The sequence below is a fragment of the Canis aureus genome, chromosome X (genome assembly GCF_053574225.1).
Source record: "Canis aureus isolate CA01 chromosome X, VMU_Caureus_v.1.0, whole genome shotgun sequence".
Lineage (NCBI taxonomy): Eukaryota > Metazoa > Chordata > Mammalia > Carnivora > Canidae > Canis > Canis aureus.
In genome coordinates, this window is record NC_135649.1 from 39,160,389 (window position 1) to 39,182,027 (window position 21,639).

General features: G+C 36.5%; 1 protein-coding gene across 1 annotated transcript in view; it reads right to left on the bottom strand.

The window, feature by feature from the left end:
• Positions 1–2,572: 2,572 nt before the first annotated feature.
• Positions 2,573–21,639, bottom strand: part of ALG13 (ALG13 UDP-N-acetylglucosaminyltransferase subunit) — a 73,139-nt gene continuing 54,072 nt past the window's right edge. The window contains 4 exon segments of the mRNA XM_077888864.1: positions 2,573–3,494; positions 6,938–7,118; positions 9,087–9,127; positions 13,280–13,438. Coding sequence (XP_077744990.1) covers positions 3,229–3,494; positions 6,938–7,118; positions 9,087–9,127; positions 13,280–13,438 — 647 coding nt within the window. The 3' untranslated portion in view covers positions 2,573–3,228.

Genomic DNA, 21,639 nt, shown 5'->3' on the forward strand with positions numbered 1-21,639 from the left:
AGCATAAGACAAGTGTTCTAATCAAGCTGCTCCCATTGATTGAAGCTTAACATTCTAGGTGAGATGGGGGGAAACAAGAGGTTGTCTTTTGCTCTATTAATTCTCCTGAATTTAGTTTTTATTGCAAATGGAAATGTAAATGGATTCAAAAGTTTCATGCAAAATGAACATCTGTCCCAGATTTAGAAAAAGTCTAGATTAAGTTTGTGTACCACTGTTCCTCAAATGGGCTATATTTCATTATTCATGGAGATTTAGGTCTGAATTAAGTTCTGAATGTCTGGGTTTTCACATAAGAAATTAATTATTCTGACTTTTATTTCCAAAGCTAATTAAAAGGGCAGCCCGGGTGGCTCAGCAGTTTAGCGCTGCCTTCAGCCCAGGGTGTGATCCTGGGGAACCAGGATCAAGTCCCACATCGGGCTCCCTATATGGAACCTGCCTGTGTCTCTGCCTCTCTCTCTCTCTCTCTCTCTCTGTCTCTCATGAATAAATAAATAAAATCTTTTAAAAAAACAAAGCTAATTAAAAGGTTATGCCTTAATTATAGGTTCCAAGGAAATGAAAGAGGTTTGAAAAGTTCACAATTCTAGAATTTCAACAGTAAAATAGATTTAATATTTTCACTTGCTCTTAAACCAAGGCATAAAACTGCAACTAATTCTGAAATTAAAAATACACAGAATAAAAAAGAATTATAATTGCTTTCCTCACTATAGAAATGATTCAGCTTTCTACCTTTGATTGGTGTAATCAGATCTATCTCAGGAAGGGGGTGGAAGTAAAGGGTCAAGAACAAACCACGATGCCTTTGCAGCAGAGGAAAGACAGGAAGTTTTTGTAACATTAAGGGCCCTAAAGAGGTAATATGTAAAAAGAAGCCTACTACTATATCTATACTATAGGTTGATTAAACACATTAAGTCTTAGGGCTTTTTAATTAGCAGAAAAACCACTTCCTTTTTATCTGGAAGCTACTTTCAAAAACCACTGCAGACTTCTGCAACAGTACGGGTTACTTTCACCCTCTCAAACTCCAAAACAATAAGAAAGTCGGGATACACGTCTTGATTATTTCTTTGAGAAGACTTCTCATAATACATCAACAAGTGGACTATACTTGTATGTTAACAGACCATAAATACTTATTTCCACACTGGTGAGTTAACAATTAGGTTGACCTAGTATATACCACTGATTTCTGGTTTTCTGGTTAACTAGCATCTCATTAAATCACATTGATTATGGCAAATCGAACTCCAATAAAAAATATATACAAAAAAAATCACACTGACAAGTAATGGGACTCAAAGCAAAGCAGAAACCTACAAGTTTAAAAGAAAAAACAAATCAACTGGAAGGCTAAGGCAAACATACTTGTATCAAAACCACAAAATTTCCAGACCCACATTCTCAAAATAGACTATAACCTTCTAAAACACCACTTAGAAGCTAATTAGTAAACCACTGAGAGTTGAAGATACAGGACAATCACTTGCTGTGAGTTATGTGTATTTAGCATATTTCTGAAATACACCTGAACTACCTGAGAGAGAGGTTCTGCTCTATGTTTTAAGCTTGACTAAAATAAAACCCTACTGAAAACATAAAACAATTCGTAGGCTGCACAAATTGAGGATCCAGGAGATTAGGAAAGAAGCTAAAACATTAATGCATAGTCAGGTTGTTATACAGATGAGTGCACTGTTGTTCCATTTTTTACTAACGCCTGATGCCAACTTGTACAGCAAGGACTTAAGCTGAAGGATATAAAAACAAAACAATTCCATCTCTATTATGAAAGATGAGCCTTAACTAGTACATGGATTTGGAACACATTAATAACAATTATCTTGAGAACGGTACATTAAAGATAGAACGTCTTCTTTAAAATGGTTTCCCCTCCAGTACTTTCAGCTAACTGCTAAGGCACCTGAAGCCTGGAGGTTCTCAATGATTATTTTTGCCTAGGGTGTAGGTGAAGGTGCAGGGAAAAAAGGACTGATTCACAAGTATACATAACCTTTAAAGACAGCAATATAAATAGGTCTTGTGGCAACCAAAGAACACTTTTTAAGTAGCTGTTTGTCAGGTGAAATACAGCAAAGTATTCATTATGAAAAACTTACAGGAGAACTGGTGAATATAAAGGATCTTGTGGTCTCTGGGTAGATGAAAGAGAAGACAGAAAGGCTGATGAAATAGGTCTCACAGAATGTCAGAGACAAGGCAGGCCTAGAGATACAAGGTACGTCTAAAAACAAAAACTGAAAGATACAACTATTGAAAGTACAGGACAATGAGAAAGTAAGTCTAAAGTTCCATAAGATTTAAAAAAAAAAACCCACAACTTGAAAAGGGACATACTCAAGGGAAAAAGACTAGATTTAGTAGTATGCACCATTAAAGTCTTGAGATTGAATAACATTTTGATTGGGCCCAACCAGTTCATGTCATAAAAATCATATGGTTTTTTTTTTTACACCATGATAGCAGGGGAAAAACATTAGATCAGTCAAATGTCTGGTACTGTTTTGCTGCCACGAAAAAGAAAAAAAGAAAATCCCACTCATTTTAGCAATTTTAAATGCTAATTTTTATTTACTGCTAACTGTGCAAAGGACACCAATTCAATACTGTGCAGTAAAACAGTTACATAAATCCAGTATCAAACAATAGCATATGGGATAAATCTAAAGCAGAGCACCATGTGCCTTTGAAACTGATTATCACAGAACATAACTTAGTTCAGACAATTCTTAAGAACCTGAAGAGCTCTCTCATTTAATATTTAGTTATCCAGAAACAACTGCTCTTGGTTTTGTTTTTTATTTTCCAGAAAAAAGTGAAAGTTATTTCAGTTCTGCATGGTTTAGTATGTGTGACATCTGAACCAAAGAAATAGTTTGTATGATTTATTCCTTTTATCAACTGGAACAATCAGCTAATACAAAGTTGACAAGCTGGCTGACAGGAAAATAGCTGAATACAATGAAATTATGCTCAATATGGGACTAGCTGTACATCCATCTCAATTTCCTTTTCCACAACCAAAAGTAGTATTCCTTTAAAGTAGTATTTTAAATCAAAAGATAAAATAATCTTAAAGACAATACAATAGTAACCACCCTAACCACCTAAATCACTTAAACACTAACATAAAACACTTCTTAAAAAAATCAAAACAACAAAAAATGGCAGTGCAAGAATACTTCATACTGCTGAATCTTACATATTCTGAGGTATGTAATGAGAAGCTGAGGGAGGTGAAGCAATATAGCCAACTGGCCCAGCATTCATAGCACCATGAATTTGAGAAGAGCCACCATATGCTGTACCAACTGGATGCCAAGGGGCAACATAGGGATAATCTGGCACAACAGGAAGACAGGAATCAAAACCCGGCAAAGGTGGTGGCCCATAAGGATCTGACATCATTGGATAATAGACTGCTCCATGAGGGACAGATGCAGGGTCAGCATTTGGAAAAGTACCTGAAACAAAGAATGCATACAGTACACACTTTATATACAAAGATTCGCTAAAATATCAACATAAACAGATGTTCTTATAGGTAAATGTGAAACTTAGCACTAACTATAGGAAAGATCATAGTAAATGTGGCAAGAGCAGTTTTATTTTACTTTTGTAGAGAGGGAAGGAGAAAGGGGGGCAGGGGACAGAGAGAGGAGAGAACCTCAAGTAGGCTCCACACCCAGTGCAGAGCCCAATGCGGGGCTCGATCTCACAACCCTGTGTTCATGACCTGAGCAGAAATTAAGAATTGGATGTTTAAGCAACTGAGCCACCCGGGTATCCAAAGAGCACTTGAGATATGAACATTAGTGACTAGAGCAGGCTACCAAAAGATTATATAAAAACTCCCTAATTTAAAAAATTTAAGTATGTGTGCATGTATAATGGGTCAATGTATTCTAACTAGAGATAGCTATCTTTCTAGGATGTTTTAGGTACCTACACACTAAATACATACAGGAACACTCTCTAGTCCTTCTAGCCAATTAAGTTCTCATAAAGGTAGTTTCCAATTAAGTTATCCAATAGTTCCCACTGTGCCAAGTATTATCCAAATAACCATTTTATATTCCACTTTAGCATTTAAAAACTCTGGTGTCTACACAATCTGGTCCACACTTGAAGGTATAGTTCTGAAGAACATCTTAAAGACCAAACATTTAAGTGTTGTCTCCTGAATGTCATTAAGATCCTAGCATCACTTTTACCTCACCATTTTACCCCACTTTTGCTACCATGAGTCAGTTTTAGTGGAAATAGATGCAGTTCTGACCTTGCTATAGTGACTATGTAAATACTAAAAAGAAATCCTTCATTACCTGGGATAACTTAGATAAGCACATTCTGTGGAATGAAGACTGGCACTGCCTCATGGTTTACAACAATTAAGAATAGTTTTTGGTACAAAAACGCAACAAATGTTGACACTTTAATTTTTATTACTATGGGCCATATATCATATCACCACACTAGGGATAAGACTCTATAGTGCTAATATTCCCAAACCATTAATATGTTTTAAAGAAAGGGAGAAACAAAAGGAAATTCACATTTCTCACATGTACCAGGTACAGTATACTTCTCCATCTGGTATATACATACAGTATATCTCATTTAGTTCTTATAGTAACCCTGGCAAGTCAGGTATTTCCCATTTTACAGAAATTCAGGCTTAGAGAGGTTAAGTAATTTAGGTGAGATCACAACTGTCAAGTAGCAGTACTGGAATGCGAAAAATTTGGTTCAGTTAGTCTACATAATTTTTTCTACCTCTTGTTCATTCTTTTCCAACAAGGGAAGTCCAAAGATCCTATTCTAATTCCTTTAAAATGCCTGTCTATACTGTACTGTAAACTCATAGAGCAATCATCCTTATGGTCTGGCACAGTAGTCTCAAACTCTTTGGTCTCAGGATCCCTGTACATTCTTAAAAATTCAGGATCTCAAATAGCTTTTATGTGAGTTATATCACATAAACTGTACTATGAATTTACCGTATTAGGAATTAAAATGAGAAAGTTAAAAATATTAATTCATGTAAAAATAAGCCTATTAATGTTAACACAAATTAAACTTTTTATGAAAAATGAGTGTATATTCTAAAACAAAAATACTGTGAAACAAGTGGCATTGTGCAAATTTTGAACCTATGGCTCAATAGAAGACAACTGGATTCTTACATCTGCTTCTGTATTTAGTCAATTAGGATATGTTGTTTTTATGTATATGAAGAAAACCTGGCCTCATACAGATACGTAGTTGGAAAAGAGAGAAGTCTTTTAATAACCACCCTTTTCAGATAATTATAGATACTCTTTGATGCTACACCAAAACTAGGTAAGTGACAGTGGCAAAAGGTGAGCAGCAATGTGGACTTTTTCATACTCTCTCAACAATGAAATCCACTGTTTTATCCTGTACTTTGAATAGACCTTTTACAAAATCATACATAGGTAACACCATGCATTGGATAATTGGAAAAGTATTATTTTACTGAGTTACATAGATCTTCCAAATGTTGACACATTTCATCACACAATGTGAAAAACATTAATTAATAGTCCCACCTATGTTTTTTCTTAAAAGATTTTATTATTTTTAAGTGATCTCTATATCCAGTGTAGAGCTCAAACTCTCAACCCTAAGATCAAGAGTTGCATGCTCTACTGACTGAGCTAGCCAGGCACCCCAATAACCCCATCCATATTATTAGAAAAGTTAAATATTGAGCTGTCAAGCTCATGGTGGCAGATACAAGTATTACAAAGTTCTAAGTTTTATTTGAAAGCTGGGATTTTTATCTCCCCTCCCCCCCAAGATTTATTTATTTGAGGAGAGCAAGACAGTGAGCACAAGCATATATAGGGTTGGGGGTAGAGGGAGAGCAAGATTCTCTGCTGACAGTGGAGCCTGACACTGGGCTCAATCTCACGAGCCTGGCTGGTATTATGACCTGAGCTGAAATCAAGAGCCAGATGGCTCAACCAAGTGAGCCACCCAGGGTCTCTAAGGAATTTTTATCTTTTGACAACAAATACATTTGGTTGTTTTTTTTCTTGAAGTGAAAGGCTCATGTTATTTGAGAAAATATCTGCCAGATTCTCAAGTCTAAATAACCATAGTTTGTGTATCATTCACAAGTAAAAACAGTGTTGCATGAAAAACACTAGTTCATCTCATTAGTCAACCTCATAAATCCTTTTAATTATCATACTTTAGTACGAATACTCCCGATTTTGTCACATGGAACATGAAGTCCAAAGATAAAGATTTAATAAAAATAAGAACGTTTTTGATTAAAAAAAAAAAAACATCTAACTGGCAATTTTTGTAACATGGGTGTATATGGCAGTGAAGACACTGATTACTAGCACAGTTTGGTGCCCCTGTCTGGATTTGTGCTTAGGTGGCAGTGGTTTTTACTCACTACTGATTTCTGCATCCTCAAAGCAGAATATAACAGTGAAAGGCACAAATAAAAATCTTTAAGATCTGTATATTTTGATGAATACTTTTGGCTTCATGGATTCCTTGAAAGGGTCTCAGGTACTGCAAGGGTCTACATACTATGCTTTAAAAAACAAACAAACATGGGCCCAGAGGCACCTGCGTGGCTCAATTTTTTATGCATCTGACTCTTGATTTTAGCTCAGGACATCATCTCAGGCTCATGAGATCGAGCCCTGCATCAGGGTCCACATTGAGCATGGAGCCTGCTTAAGATTCTCTCTCTCTCATCCTCTGCCCCTCCATACCCACTCATGCTCTTCCTCTAAAAAAAAAAAAAAAAAGAACCCAAACATGAGTCTAGAATATGGACAAAATTAGGTATCTGAAGGTTTTTAAATTACATAATACAATCTAATTGTCCTTCTTGCAGGTACTCTCATTACATACTCACCATTTACCGATGCTTCCATCTGTGTGCCATCTTGTCTCCCCACCTCACCATACAACTGAGGAACTGTCTGATCTACCAGAGGAGGTGGCTCAGCATAGACTGGATAATTCTCTACATGAAGTTGCTGCTGCTGCATCTGTGGCACATAGACCATGGAGTGCCAGTAGTTGTGGTGATAGCACTTGGGTAAGAAAGAAAAAAACCACTTTACTATCCCTTTAAAGTAGTACAGTTCCTCACTAAAAAAAAAGCTGGGCTATGATTTTCAGGTAGAGTAGCAGTGACTTTTTTGACTTAAAAATCAGAACATTTAGAAAATCTATCCTCTATTACAACTTTAAGATCTTTTGCAACAGATGTATCTCATATCTGAACATAGGAATTCTTTTAAGAAAGCATCCAAAGGAAATTACGGATATACAATGACCTGTATACAAAGACATGTTTTCTAGCATTATTTTTAAAAGCAAAATAGAGTGGAATAAGTTACAGGGATGAAAGGTACAACATAAGGAATATATAGCCTATGGTATTTTAATAGTGCTGTATGGTAACGGGTGGCAGCTACATTTGTGATGAGCATAGTATAATGCACAGACATATCAAATTAGTATGCAGTACATCTAAAACTAATGTAACACTGTGTCAACTATACATCGATTTTTTAAAAGAAAAATATAGTGTACAACCTAAATATTCAACAATAAGGAACTGGATGAATTATGATATATCCATGATGGGATACAATAGAGGCAATAAAAAAATATGCTGTCAAGTATTTAAGAAAAAAATGCTCATATTGTTAAAAGTTTACAAAATTACATAGCATGATCAATATTTTGTAAAATAAGCTATAATTACACACGGGATTTCACTTTTCTTTATACTTTAATATTTTTCACATGTACTACAATGAATACTATTACTTTTAATATATAAAAGTATTGGGCAGCCCGGGTGGCTCAGCAGTTTAGCACTGCCTTCAGCCCAGGGCCTGATCCTGGGGATCCAGGATCGAGTCCCACGTCAGGCTTCCTGCATGGGGCCTGCTTCTCCCTCTGCCTGTGTCTCTGCCTCTCTCTCTCTCTCTCTCTCTCATGAATAAATAAAATCTTTAAAAATAAATAAATAAAATAAATTTTTAAAAAGTATTAAAATAACTATTCTGCATTTCCTTGTATTCCCATGATATAAAATGCAGAAGAATGTTTTAAAATGCCTCAGCCATCTGATATGAATTACATTTCCACATGTAACTATAATAAACATAACTAAAGGCAAAGCAGTTTATATTTTCAATTCCTGAAACTGCATTTAGGAAATAATCTCAAAGAACAAAAAAACCAACTTCACCATTCTTAATTTATAAATGTGTGCCAGTTGGAGAAGATAGTTTTCTGGAAATGATAAGCCCAACATTTTAGTGAAATCAGGGTCTGGGAATATGAACTAATCTGAGCATTATCCAGGAGACTGTCTAGTTTACTATCATCTGCCAAATCTTAAAATGCATCATTCCTTTTTAGGAAATAAGCCATCTTGTTATATCTGAAGTCAGGTGTATTTCGGGGGGGGGAGGGGGGATAATGCCTGAAAGAATAAAATAAAAAAGCTCTTACCTGAAATCAGAGACACCTTTCAGGGATATTAAGCTATTTGTAAGTACCCTCACCCTTCTACAACTCAGGGGAGTGTTAAAAATCAACTGTTTGTAAATATCTAGGACCACGTAAGTGATTTAAAAATAATACAGCCCTTTATCGAATTAGTCATGTTATTTTCATATAACATGTAGAAATAACCATAAAAATATTTCAAGTAAGCAAGACAAATGACCCCTTTATTACTGAAACAGAAAAACATAGTAAAGTGCTGGCATATACATGATGCTAAATATGGAAGCCAATAAATGCTAAAGTTGTGCTGTTAGGGCCCCCACTTGGTATAACAACTATTTTCTAAGAGGAATTGAAGCACTGGGAGGCTAAAATAGAAAACTCACTTGTATCATCTTCAGAGATATCTTTTATAAAGACAACTTTTGGGCTCCTCACAGTGTTCTTGGCTTTTAAAAGTTCAAGAGTCTGATTATCAAACCAACTTGCATTTTTAATCTAGAGTTTGTCAAAACAATTTTAACATGACTTACCTGCAATCCCAGATTGAAATAGTACTGCAAAACTTTTGTATCTAAAATTAAAAATCTTAATTTTAGTGACTAGAAGACATAAGCAATTAGAACTACCACTCAAAAGCTTTTTTCTTTGAGTATTAAGGTAGATATAAATGTAGTCTTCCCGCATCAACACCACTCTCAATTCTACCTTGTAGTAAATAGTCATTTATCGGACACTATAGGTAAAAATCACTTTCTGATCCAAGGTTTAATTATAAAATATGTACTCTATATATTTTAAGACCAATATTTCTAGTCTTAATATTAGGTAAATGTTACATGAATACTACCCTGCTAATATTTAGAAAGGATCCAGTAGGGGATCGCTGGGTGGATCAGCAGTTTAGGACCTGCCTTCAGCCTAGGGGCACGGTCCTGAAGTCCAGGGATCGAGTCCTACATTGGGCTCCCTGCATGGAGCCTGCTTCTCCCTCTACCTGTGTCTCTGCCTGCCTCTCTCTCTGTCTCTCTCATGAATAAATAAATAAAATCTTTAAAAAAATCCAGTAAAGCCATTTTCTTCTTGTGAGATCTCAAGAATAAAATCTTGAGACAAGCAATTTACTACATAACCAATCTTAATGGTCTTCTATTTTTTTTTAAGATTTTATCCATTTATTCATGAGAGACAGAGAGAGAGGCAGAAACACAGGCAGAGGGAGAAGCAGGCCCCGTGCAGGGAGCCCGACGTGGGACTCGATCCCGGGACTCCAGCATCACACCCTGGCCAAAGGCAGGCGCTAAACTGCTGAGCCACCCAGGGATTCCCTTAATGGTCTTCTATTAATGGAACTACTACACAATACAAACCAAGGCTCTACTAATGACAAGATTAATGATGCCTACTAACATAACTACTACTGCATGAAAACAATTCATCTTGCTTTTATTTAACATGACTAACGTACCACACCACTAGAACTTCCAAAAAGAGGAGGCAATAAGAAAGGTAACTCAATATATATTCTACAGTGATAAAAACTTCTTCATAGAATTTAAAATATTTCACAAATAAGTAAAAACTATATGTATGGGAGGTGAGGGAATAATCTTAGCATTCTAATTGTAATTCTAAATGTACGTTATCGACTGATCTGGGATCCATGTATATTCTGATAAATAACTTGACTCCCATTAACAAACTCTCAGAAAACCCTTCTTTTTAAATTGGAGACTTCCCACATAGAGATATGTTTACTACTATTTTAAAATAATCAGCTTTTATTTTGACCATTATGTAGGAGTATAAAGACTAAAGGTTAAGGTAAAGAATATTAAGAGATAACAGGAGGAAGTAAATCCATGGGATTCCATTCCTTGTGTGTGTGTGTGTGTGTGTGTGTGTGTGTTGTATTCACACAAAATTTAAATACAAATATCCATAGTAGTAGTATTCATAGTAGCAAAAAAGTGAAAACCACCCAATTGTGCATCAACTAATAGATGATAAAATGTGGCATACCTATACAATAGAACATTATTCAGCTATAAGAAAAATGAAGTATGGATACATGCTACAACATGGATGAACCTTGAAAATATCGTGCTAAGTGAAAGAAGCCAGTCACAAAAGACCACATATTGCATGATTCATATTATGTCAAATGTCCAGAATAGGCAAATCTATAGACATACAAAGTAGAATCGTGGTGGCAACGGGGGGAAGAAGTGGTGACTGTTAATGGGTACAAGGGTTTCTTTCTGGGGTGATGAAAATGTTCTGGAAATAGTGGTGATGATTGTATGTATTTGTGAATATACTAGAAACCCATGAAATTGTACACTTTAAATGGGTGGCTTGTATAGTATGTGAATTAGATCTCCAGCTGTTCAAAAAAGGTTGGCAAAGACAGGGACTATAAAAACTCAAAACATCACTTCAAAATGTAATGGGGGTATCATGAAAATGACTTGATGTTAATAGGAAGGTAAAAGACTGGAGGGGAAAGAATGAGTAGATCACCATATGTTAGGCAAAGGTTTAGAAGTAAAAAAAATCAGGTGCACAGAGTTCTAGCAAAAGTAGAGATAAGGGGCACCTGGGTGGCTCAGTTGGTTAAGGATCTGCCTTCAGCTCAGGTCACTATTTCGCGATCCTGGGATAAAGCCCCATATTAGACTCCCTGCTCAGCAGGGAGTCTGCTTCTCTCTCTGCCCTTCCCTACCCCCACTTGTGCTTATTCTAAAGTAAATAAATAAAATCTAAAAAAAGTAGAAAGGTATAAGATACAACTTTGGAAAAATAAGCAGCAGTTTCTTATAAAACTAAACACACACCTATCTATGATCCATCAATTCCACTTCCAGGTATATGCTCAAAGGGAATAAAAACATATGTTCATAAAGACTTTTTACAAGAATATTCACAGCCTAATTCATAAAAGCCCCAAAATGGAAATAACCCAGATGTTCACCAATAAACAAGAAATTTTATACAATGGAATACTACTCAGTAATAGCAATTGGACTACTGATATATGCAGCAATATGAAAGAATATAAAAAATATGCAGAGTTTAAGAAGCCTTCCATAAAGATTACATATTGTATATTTATATGAAATTCTAAAACAAGTGAAACTATGACAGAAAAAAAATCAAACAGTGGCTGCCTCTTGGGGATAAGTAGAGGTAGAGGTGGAAAAATACCGGGAAGGGGCATGAAGATAATGGTATATTTTGATGAAGATTTGGGTTACAAAGGTGCATGCACTCATTTCTCAAAACTCAGCAATTATACATTTAAGATTTGTGCATTATATTTTCAATTTACATCAAAAGAAAAAATAAACTCCAAACTCTAGTTAATGATACTCCTACTGAAGTTTTTGTGAGGAAGAATATTGATGTCTACAATTTACTTTGGAATACATCACAATCAAAATGGATAACTTGATGGACAAGGAGATGGATGGAGGAAAAGATGGACAGATACGTGATAAAGAAAATACAGTTAAAGGTTAATGATAGAAAAAAAGGCTAATGATAGAATCTAGGTGATGAATACATGAACATTCATTTTGAAATTCAACTTTCCTGTATATTTGAACATTTTCATAATAAAATGTTGGGAAATGCAAAATCAGCATTATGTGGTGACAGAGTAGATCTTAGGCAGGAATAGGTAAGTAAGAGAAGAAGAGTGACAGGAAAAAAAAAAAGAGTGACAGGATTAGGGTAAGTCAGGCAGAAATGAAGTACCAGTAACAATAGGAAACCAAGGTGTCAATGTTTTGTGTGGCCTGGAAAGAAGAAAAAAGGGAGATAAAAGATAAGGAATTTCATTATAGATGGAGTTTGAAATGAAAGTAAGAAAGCCAAGTGAAAACGTCTAGCAAGTAGCTACAGATAAGTACAAATTTCAGAGGCCAAGGCTAGATAGATTTAGGAATTGTTTATAAAAAGGTGATAATGAAGTTGTAAGGTAGAGAAAAAGAACAGCATGGAATTGAAAATCTTGGTAACTATACAGGAGCTGAAAAAATTGAAATAGAGAAGCAGCTAGAAAAATCCAGAAAATTTTACAGCAAAGAGGTATAAATTAGCTACAAAATGCCTTTCAACTACAATTCTCCTTTGAGAAACACTGCCAAACTGAGGAGTAACAAAGAACTTCCAATGGAAAGCGATCCCTTAGTTTAACTAAAGAAACAGGACGACATGGCTAAAATCCTAGGCAGATCAGATCCTTAATTTCTCAAAAACCAACTTCTCAAAATCCAAAATTTAGCTGGAATCCTAAACATCAAGAACTGCAACAATTTCATACACTTCTGGTAGGAATTTAAGAAATGGAGACATTTTGGTATCAATTCCTGCTTTTTAAAATTTAAATTCAATTTGCCAACATATAACACCCAGTGCTCATCCCATCAAGTCAATTCCTGTTTTTCAAAAAATAGTTGAGAATAAAGATACTCAGCTGATAATGTTCTTCAAGGCAGATCTGAAACCATCTAAAAAATCATCCACTTCTTGATTATCGAGAAGTTTTTCTCAGCTTTCAGTTCTTCCTTTCCTTAGTTATTACTTACCTAGCATTATGCTCTCCAGTCAATTTCCATTTGGTCCCCCCATCCTACCCCCAGTGGACAACCAAAGATATGCTCTAAGAAAAAAAGAAAATTCAGACTAAATAATCCTCATGCAAGTCTCAAAATCCCCTTACCCTGAGGCAGATCACTGCCACTTGGATCACAGGAATAAGGTGGAGGTGGTGGTGGTAAGTTTGAAGCCTCTCCGACCTCAAGAGGAGGAGGTGGAGGTGGTAAAGCAGCAGCAGCACGAATAGGAGCAGGAAGGTATGGATAGGATGGTGAAGCAATCACTAAAAAAGAAAAACAAAATAGCAATGTACAACTAATGCCTTATAAGCAGTAGTTCATCTTCTACTTCTTTTGGGTCCCCAATATGGCCAAACAATTCTAATTCTTACAGTTTGACTTTAAGAACAAAAACTTAGAAGATGAATTGCCCACATTCTTAGACATGCCAGTTGAAACTGGGAGTTCATTATAGGTTATTTTGAGTTACAGTAATTACTTGAAATTAAAAGGAGAAAACCGGAAGTTGCAGAGTTTTGAGTATCAAGACTTTAAAAAATATCAGCCAATGGGTACATAAGTGAAATACCATTAAAGCAAAATTTTTACTTAGCTTAATACAAAGTTAAGGATGTTTTCGGCCATCTGCCATTCTTAGTAAAATCCTAAAATGTAGAAGCTAATAAGAGAGACTAAATTACAGATTACAGATTTAAGTAATCCTTGAAGGTTTCTATTTGGTAGCATCAATACTAGAATATAGGGCATTCTAAACCAGGACAGTTCCATTTCTAAGGACACACAGAATCTAAGGCTAGATGAAATATCTTATCCCTTTAACTTTCTATACCTATGGCTATAGTTTAAAAACAATATTCATTCAGGAGTTCCAATTTTTGACATAAGAAATTCAAGTACAATTATGTTTAAATATGAATAAATTCTTCCTCTACAAAGATAAAGGAAATGATGTTCCAACACAGTAAATATAAGTTTCTCCTATACACATACCAGGTAAATTTGTTAAATTTGACTAAAGATCAATGACACAACCCTTCAACTGAATCATTTTAGCCAATTAACTGTGTTACCTGCACTATAATTTTAACCCTGAGAAGTACACAAAGTTTAGTCTCATTCAATAAAGATTTAAGTTCAGAGTTTTAGAACACTTAATTTGGTACAGGAACAGTGCACACAAGCTGATTTTGGTAATTTAGCAAGAGGAATTTAAGGTCAAGTATTAGAAATATTCCATATTGCTTTCATTCACCAACATAAATATACTTATCTACACCCTTTACACAATTACAGGTTAACAATGATCAGAGATGTCTTAGGGTGATTTAAAACCTGGATAAACAATTCTTGGGATGCCTAGGTAGCTCAGTGGTTGAGCATCTGACTTCGGCTCAGTGCATGATCCTGGGGTCCAGGATCGAGTTCCGCATCAGGCTCCCTGCATGGAGCCTGCTTCTCCCTCTGCCTATGTCTCTGTCTCTTTCTTGGTCTCTCTCATGAATAAATAAATAAAATCTTAAAAAGAATTCTTCAGGGATGATGAAACTGTCTTGATTTTGGCAGTGGTTAAACAATTCTATGCATTGTCAAAACTCAGAACTGGGCACCCAAAAATGATTCTGTATCTAAATTAAACAGTAAAATTTTAAAACTTGCTCAACTGTTCTGGAGTTTCATCATGTATGTAGAAATCTCCACTTTCACAGATTTGGAAGAGGCATTTAATTTTTAGAGTATATCCAAATATTCTAAAGGCTTTATCAATTTGTTTTCTATAAAAAAAAATGGCTTCTCCAACAAAGCTACACTTATAGTCCTTTTAAACTAGCACTCAAATCACACCGTTTTTTAAAAAGTTAAGTTAGCAATTAGCTATAGATAGCAGAATGTGATTATGACCACTAGGTAAAAACCAACTACTAGACATGGAGATAGCTAAGGAAGTTCTCATGGGCCTGAGAGAATCAAAAGCAGAAAAAAATTGTTGGAGATTACTTTACCTGAACTCATCTTCCCTGAAAATGCATATCATAGTAAGCCTCCTAAGAAAAAGCTTTTAGAATTTCTAATTGCTCTAGAAATACCTGAGCATCTCATTTGTAAACTTAACAGGGCTCTATAGGTTTAACAGGTAGAATTTAAGGGATAGCTCCAAAACAGTACAAACTTCACTAAAATATTAATAGAAACAAACGTAGTGCATTCAAAATGCTTATTTCCCCTGTCACTGAAGCTGCAGTGTTTCAGGATGTTGCAGATAGAACATATGAATATATATTCATATATATTCTACAGATCAAAGGGTGGGAGTGGGGGTGGGGTTTAGGTGCAGTGAGGCACAAAATTCAAGAGGCCACCAATATAATGTATAAAAAGATCCATGATTAGTAAAAATATTAAAATTATAAATAGGGATCCCTGGGTGGCGCAGTGGTTTAGCGCCTGCCTTTGACCCAGGGCGCGATCCTGGAGACCCAGGATTGAATCCCACGTCAGGCTCCCGGTGCATGGAGCCTGCTTCTCCCTCTGCCTGTGTCTCTGCCTCTCCTTCTGCCTGTGTCTCTGCCTCTCTCTCTCTGTGTGACTATCATAAATAAATAAAAATTAAAAAAAAATAAAATTATAAATAAAGACAGGATCCAAGCTTGCATTTGCATGATCTCAAGAGTACCTCACTCAACTCACCCTAAGCTTGGCCCATAGACCCTGTCTTTAATTTTGATACTTTACCATGGATTTTTTTTTTTTTGCATTACTCTTGATTAAAATATATATATATATTAGGGGCACCTGGGTGGCTTAGTAAGTTAAGCATCCAACTCTTTGATTTCAGCTCAGGTCATGATCTCAGAGTCATGAGATCGAGCCCCACATCAGGCTCTGTGCTGGGCATTTAGCCTGCTTAAGATTCTCTCCTTCTCCCTCTGTCCCTCCACCCTCCTCCACCCAGCTTGTGTGCACACACACATGTTCTAACAACAACAAAAAAAGTACACTGAAGTATTATTTTACCTTAATTACTGTAGGTTTTTTTTTTTTTTTTTTTTTTTTTTTTTGGCATGGTCTTAAATTTTGCACCCAGGGCAAATTAGTCACTAGTCCCGGCCCTAACAAAAGCCTTGGAACAGTTACCAAAGTCAGTTAACAGTATTTAATGCCTATAAGGAGATTCATATTAAAAGCAACCATGCCATCTAAATGCCTGGCAGATAAGAAGTGACTTCATAATGAAGGATGGGCTGGGTCTGCCAGAGACACACGAATAACACAATGGGAAACACAAGTTGTTTCATCCAGAGGAGTGAAAGGAATGTTAAAGAACAATAGCAGCCAACCTAGCAGTTATAGCTGAGGTTGAGGAGAGACTCAAAGAATAAGTAGTAAAATAAATACAGTTTAAGAAATATCTACACAGAACATAATCTGGCATTTAAATGGTAAGTTTTCAATGACTGTACATAAATGAGGCGCTCCAATGCTTGATTCACTTGTCTTTTTTTTTTTTAAGCTCAGAGGTCTGTAAAGCAGACACCCAATGCTTTTCCTTACAATTAGCACAAAGTAGTAAAACCAGGGCCTACCTTAATGTTTTCAGTGAAAAATTTCTATGGTGATTAATGAACATAAATTGTTTTTGTTCCAGGCACTATGCCAACTAAGCACTTAATTTTTAAATTTTAAGTGAATCAGATACAGAAAACCAAAATAATTTTAAGGTGGACACCATCCAGGTCAAGAAATAAAACTTTGCCAGTCATTCCAGAAAACATCTTTGCGTCCCAACCCAATCACAACCCTCTCGCTCCCACTATAATTTAATCATTACCCTGAAATTCACAGTAATCACTCCCCTATGGTTTTAAGACTTTTGTCACCCAAAACTGCCTCCCTAGATAACTTTTAGAAGTTCATGTCTTAAGTTTCTTTTAAGCTATTGGTCCTTTCTCCATCTCTGTCATTTCCTTTCAGTTTTTCTTTTGAAGATGTGGGCCCCTTGACCTGTTGAGTTTCCCACAGTCTGGATTTTCCTGATTATACTCATGGTATATCTCAATTATGTTCTCTATTTCATGCAAATAGGCAGCTAGATCCAGAAGACTGGATCAGACTCAGAATTGATTCCTTTGACACATCTACAGGTAATGTTTCTGCAATCTTCACAACTATCGCGGTTTAATTCGCATTTAGTAGGACCGAAAAATACTTACCTTTGCTGATTACTTAGAATACTAATACACGGGATCCCTGGGTGGCGCAGCGGTTTGGCACCTGCCTTTGGCCCAGGGCGCAATCCTCGAGACCCGGGATCAAATCCCACATCAGGCTCCTGGTGCATGGAGCCTGCTTCTCCCTCTGCCTATGTCTCTGCCTCTCTCTCTCTGTATGACTATCATAAGTAAATAAAATTTAAAAAAAAAAGAATACTAATACACAAACACTTCCCCTCATCTACTATTTGGTTACCCAGTGGTACAGTTCATATAAGGTAGGCAGGATAAATGCTTGATTCTTTCACTTCATTTTCCAGTTAAGAAAATGAACTAGTTTCTTATCCTAAGGTGAGCAATTTTTAAAATATCATTAACTTTTAAATTTAACTTATTTGGTATGTTCCAGTTTGCTGCAATTATCATCGTTGAGATTCAATTTGTTCCATCTTTGGCCACTGGGAACCTCGTCGAGATGATTCCTGAGTTCTTTTGACATTGGCCCCAGTACTCTGATAGCTTCCTTGTTATCTAGTATAACAAAAGGATATAGGCTCATCTTGAACATTTCCTGCCGAGACCTGGAATCAGCAACCATTTCTCCACAGAGCTTATTTTTTTTAAGTTAGAAATGGTATTTCAAGACCACAACATTTTTTGAGTGGTAAGAATATTCATGGTTTCCAGGCATTTACACTGGACAGAGCTGGAAAATACACACATATTTAAAAGTAAAATACCTGAATTGTTTTATAAAATAATTTTTATTGGTGTTCAATTTGCCAACATACAGAATAACACCCAGTGCTCATCCCGTCAAGTGTCCACCTCAGTGCCCATCACCCACTCACCCCCAACCCCCGCCCTCCTCCCCTTCCACCACCCCTAGTTCGTTTTCCAGAGTTAGGAGTCTTTATGTTCTGTCTGCCTTTCTGATATTTCCCACACATTTCTTCTCCCTTCCCTTATATTCCCTTTCACTATTATTTATATTCCCCAAATGAATGAGAACATGCACTGTTTGTACTTCTCCGATTGACTTACTTAACTCAGCATAATACCCTCCAGTTCCATCCACGTTGAAGCAAATGGTGGGTATTTGTCGTTTCTAATGGCTGAGTAACATTCCATTCCATACATAAACCACATCTTTATCCATTCATCTTTCAATGGACACCGAGGCTCCTTCCACAGTTTGGCTATTGTGGACATTGCTGCTATAAACATCGGGGTGCAAGTGTACTGGCGTTTCATTGCATCTGAATCTTTGGGGTAAATCCCCAACAGTGCAATTGCTGGATCATAGGGCAGGTCTGTTTTTAACACTTTGAGGAACCTCCACACAGTTTTCCAGAGTGGCTGCACCAGTTCACATTCCCACCAACAGTGTAAGAGGGTTCCCTTTTCTCTGCATCCTCTCCAACATTTGTGGTTTCCTGCCTTGTTAATGTTCCCCATTCTCACTGGTGTGAGGTGGTATCTCATTGTGGTTTTGAGTTGTATTTCCCTGATGGCAAGTGATGCAGAGCATTTTCTCATATGCATGTTGGCCATGTCTATGTGTTCCTCTGTGAGATTTCTTTTCATGTCTTTTGCCCATTTCATGATTGGATTGTTTGTATTTTTGGTGTTGAGTTTAATAAGTTCTTTATAGATCTTGGAAACTAGCCCTTTATCTGATACATCATTTGCAAATATCTTCTCCCATTATGTAGGTTGTCTTTTAGTTTTGTTGACTGTATCCTTTGCTGTGCAAAAGCTTCTTATCTTGATGAAGTCCCAATAGTTCATTTTTGCTTTTGTTTCTTTTGCCTTCGTGGATGTATCTTGCAAGAAGTTACTGTGGCCGAGTTCAAAAAGGGTGTTGCCTGTGTTCTCCTCTAGGATTTTGATGGAATCTTGTCTCACATTTAGATCTCAATCCATTTTGAGTTTATCTTTGTGTATGGTGTAAGAGAATGGTCTAGTTTCATTCTTCTACATGTGGATGTCCAATTTTCCCAAAGCCATTTATTGAAGAGACTGTCTTCCAATGAATAGTCTTTCCTCCTTTATCGAATATTAGTTGACCATAAAGTTGAGGGTCCAATTCTGGGTTCTCTCTTCTGTTCCATTGATCTATGTGTCTGGTTTTGTGCCAGTACCACACTGTCTTGATGACCACAGCTTTGTAGTACAACCTGAAATCTGGCATTGTGATGCCCCCAGATATGGTTTTCTTTTTAAAAAATTCCCCTGGCTATTCGGGGTCTTTTCTGATTCCACACAAATCTTAAAATAATTTGTTCTAACTCTCTGAAGAAAGTCCATGGTATTTTGATAGGGATTGCATTAAACGTGTAAATTGCCCTAGGTAACATTGACATTTTCACAATATTATTTCTGCCAATCCATGAGCATGGAATATTTTTCCATCTCTTTGTGTCTTCCTCAAGTTCTTTCAGAAGTGTTCTATAGTTTTTAGGGTATAGATCCTTTACCCCTTTGGTTTGGTTTATTCCTAGGTATCTTATGCTTTTGGGTACAATTGTAAATGGGATTGTATCCTTAATTTCTCTTTCTTCAGTCTCATTGTTAGTGTCTAGAAATGCCATTTATTTCTGGGCATTGATTTTGTATCCTGCCATGCTACCAAATTGCTGTATGAGTTCTAGCAATCTTGGGGTGGAGGTTTTTGGGTTTTCTATGTAGAGTATCATGTCATCGGCAAAGAGGGAGAGTTTGACTTCTTCTTTGCCAATTTGAATGCCTTTAATGTCTTTTTGTTGTCTGATTGCTGAGACTAGGACTTCCAGTACTATGTTGAATAGCAGTGGTGAGAGTGGACATCCCTGTCTTGTTCCTGATCTTAGGGGAAAGGCTCCCAAAGCTTCCCCATTGAGAATGATATTTGCTCTGGGCTTTTGGCAGATGGCTTTTAAGATGTCGAGGAATGTTCCCTCTATCCCTACACTCTGAAGTTTTGATCAGGAATGGATGCTGTATTTTGTCAAATGCTTTCTCTGCATCTAATGAGAGGATCATATGGTTCTTGGTTTTTCTCTTGCTGATATGATGAATCACATTGATTGTTGTACGAGTGTTGAACCAGCCTTGTGTCCCGGGGATAAATCCTACTTGGTCATGGTGAATAATTTTCTTAATGTGATGTTGGATCCTATTGGCCAGTATCTTGTTGAGAATTTTTGCATCCTTGTTCATCAGGAATATTGGTAATTCTCCTTTTTGGTGGGGTCTTTGTCTGGTTTTGGAATTAAGGTGATGCTGGCCTCATAGAACGAATTTGGAAGTACTCCATCTCTTTCTATCTTTCCAAACAGCTTTAGTAGTATAGGTATGATTTCTTCTTTAAACGTTTGATAGAATTCCCCTGGGAAGCCATCTGGCCCTGGACTCTTGTGTCTTGGGAGGTTTTTGATGACTGCTTCAATTTCCTCCCTGGTTATTGGCCTGTTCAGGTTTCCTATTTCTTCCTGTTCTAGTTTTGGTAGTTTGTGGCTTTCCAGGAATGCATCCATTTCTTCTAGATTGCCTAATTTATTGGCATATGGCTATTCATAATATGTTTTTAAAATCGTTTGTATTTCCTTGGTGTTGGTAGTGATCTCTCCTTTCTCATTCATGATTTTATTAATTTGAGTCTTCTCTCTCTTCTTTTTAATAAGGTTGGCTAATGGTTTATCTATCTTATTAATTCTTTCAAAGAACCAACTCCTGGTTCTGTTGATCTGTTCCACAGTTCTGGTCTCGATTTCGTTGAGTTCTGCTCGAATTTTAATTAACTCTTCTTCTGCTGGGCGTGAGGTCAATCTGCTGTTTTTTCTCTAGCTCCTTTAGGTGTAAGGTTAGCTTTTGTATTTGAGTTCTTTCCAGTTTTTGGATGGATGCTTGTATTGCGATGTATTTCCCCCTTAGGACGGCTTTTGCTGCATCCCAAAGATTTTGAACGGTTGTATCTTCATTCTCATTAGTTTCCATGAATCTTTTTAATTCTTCCTTAATTTCCTGGTTGACCCTTTCATCTTTTAGCAGGATGGTCCTTAACCTCCACGTGTTTGAGGTCCTTCCAAACTTCTTCTTGTGATTTAGTTCTAATTTCAAGGCATTATGGTCTGAGAATATGCAGGGGATGATCCCAATCTTTTGGTATCGGTTCAGAACCGATTTGTGACCCAATATGTGGTCTATTCTGGAGAAAGTTCCATGTGCACTTGAGAAGAATGTGTATTCAGTTGAGTTTGGATGTAAAGTTCTGT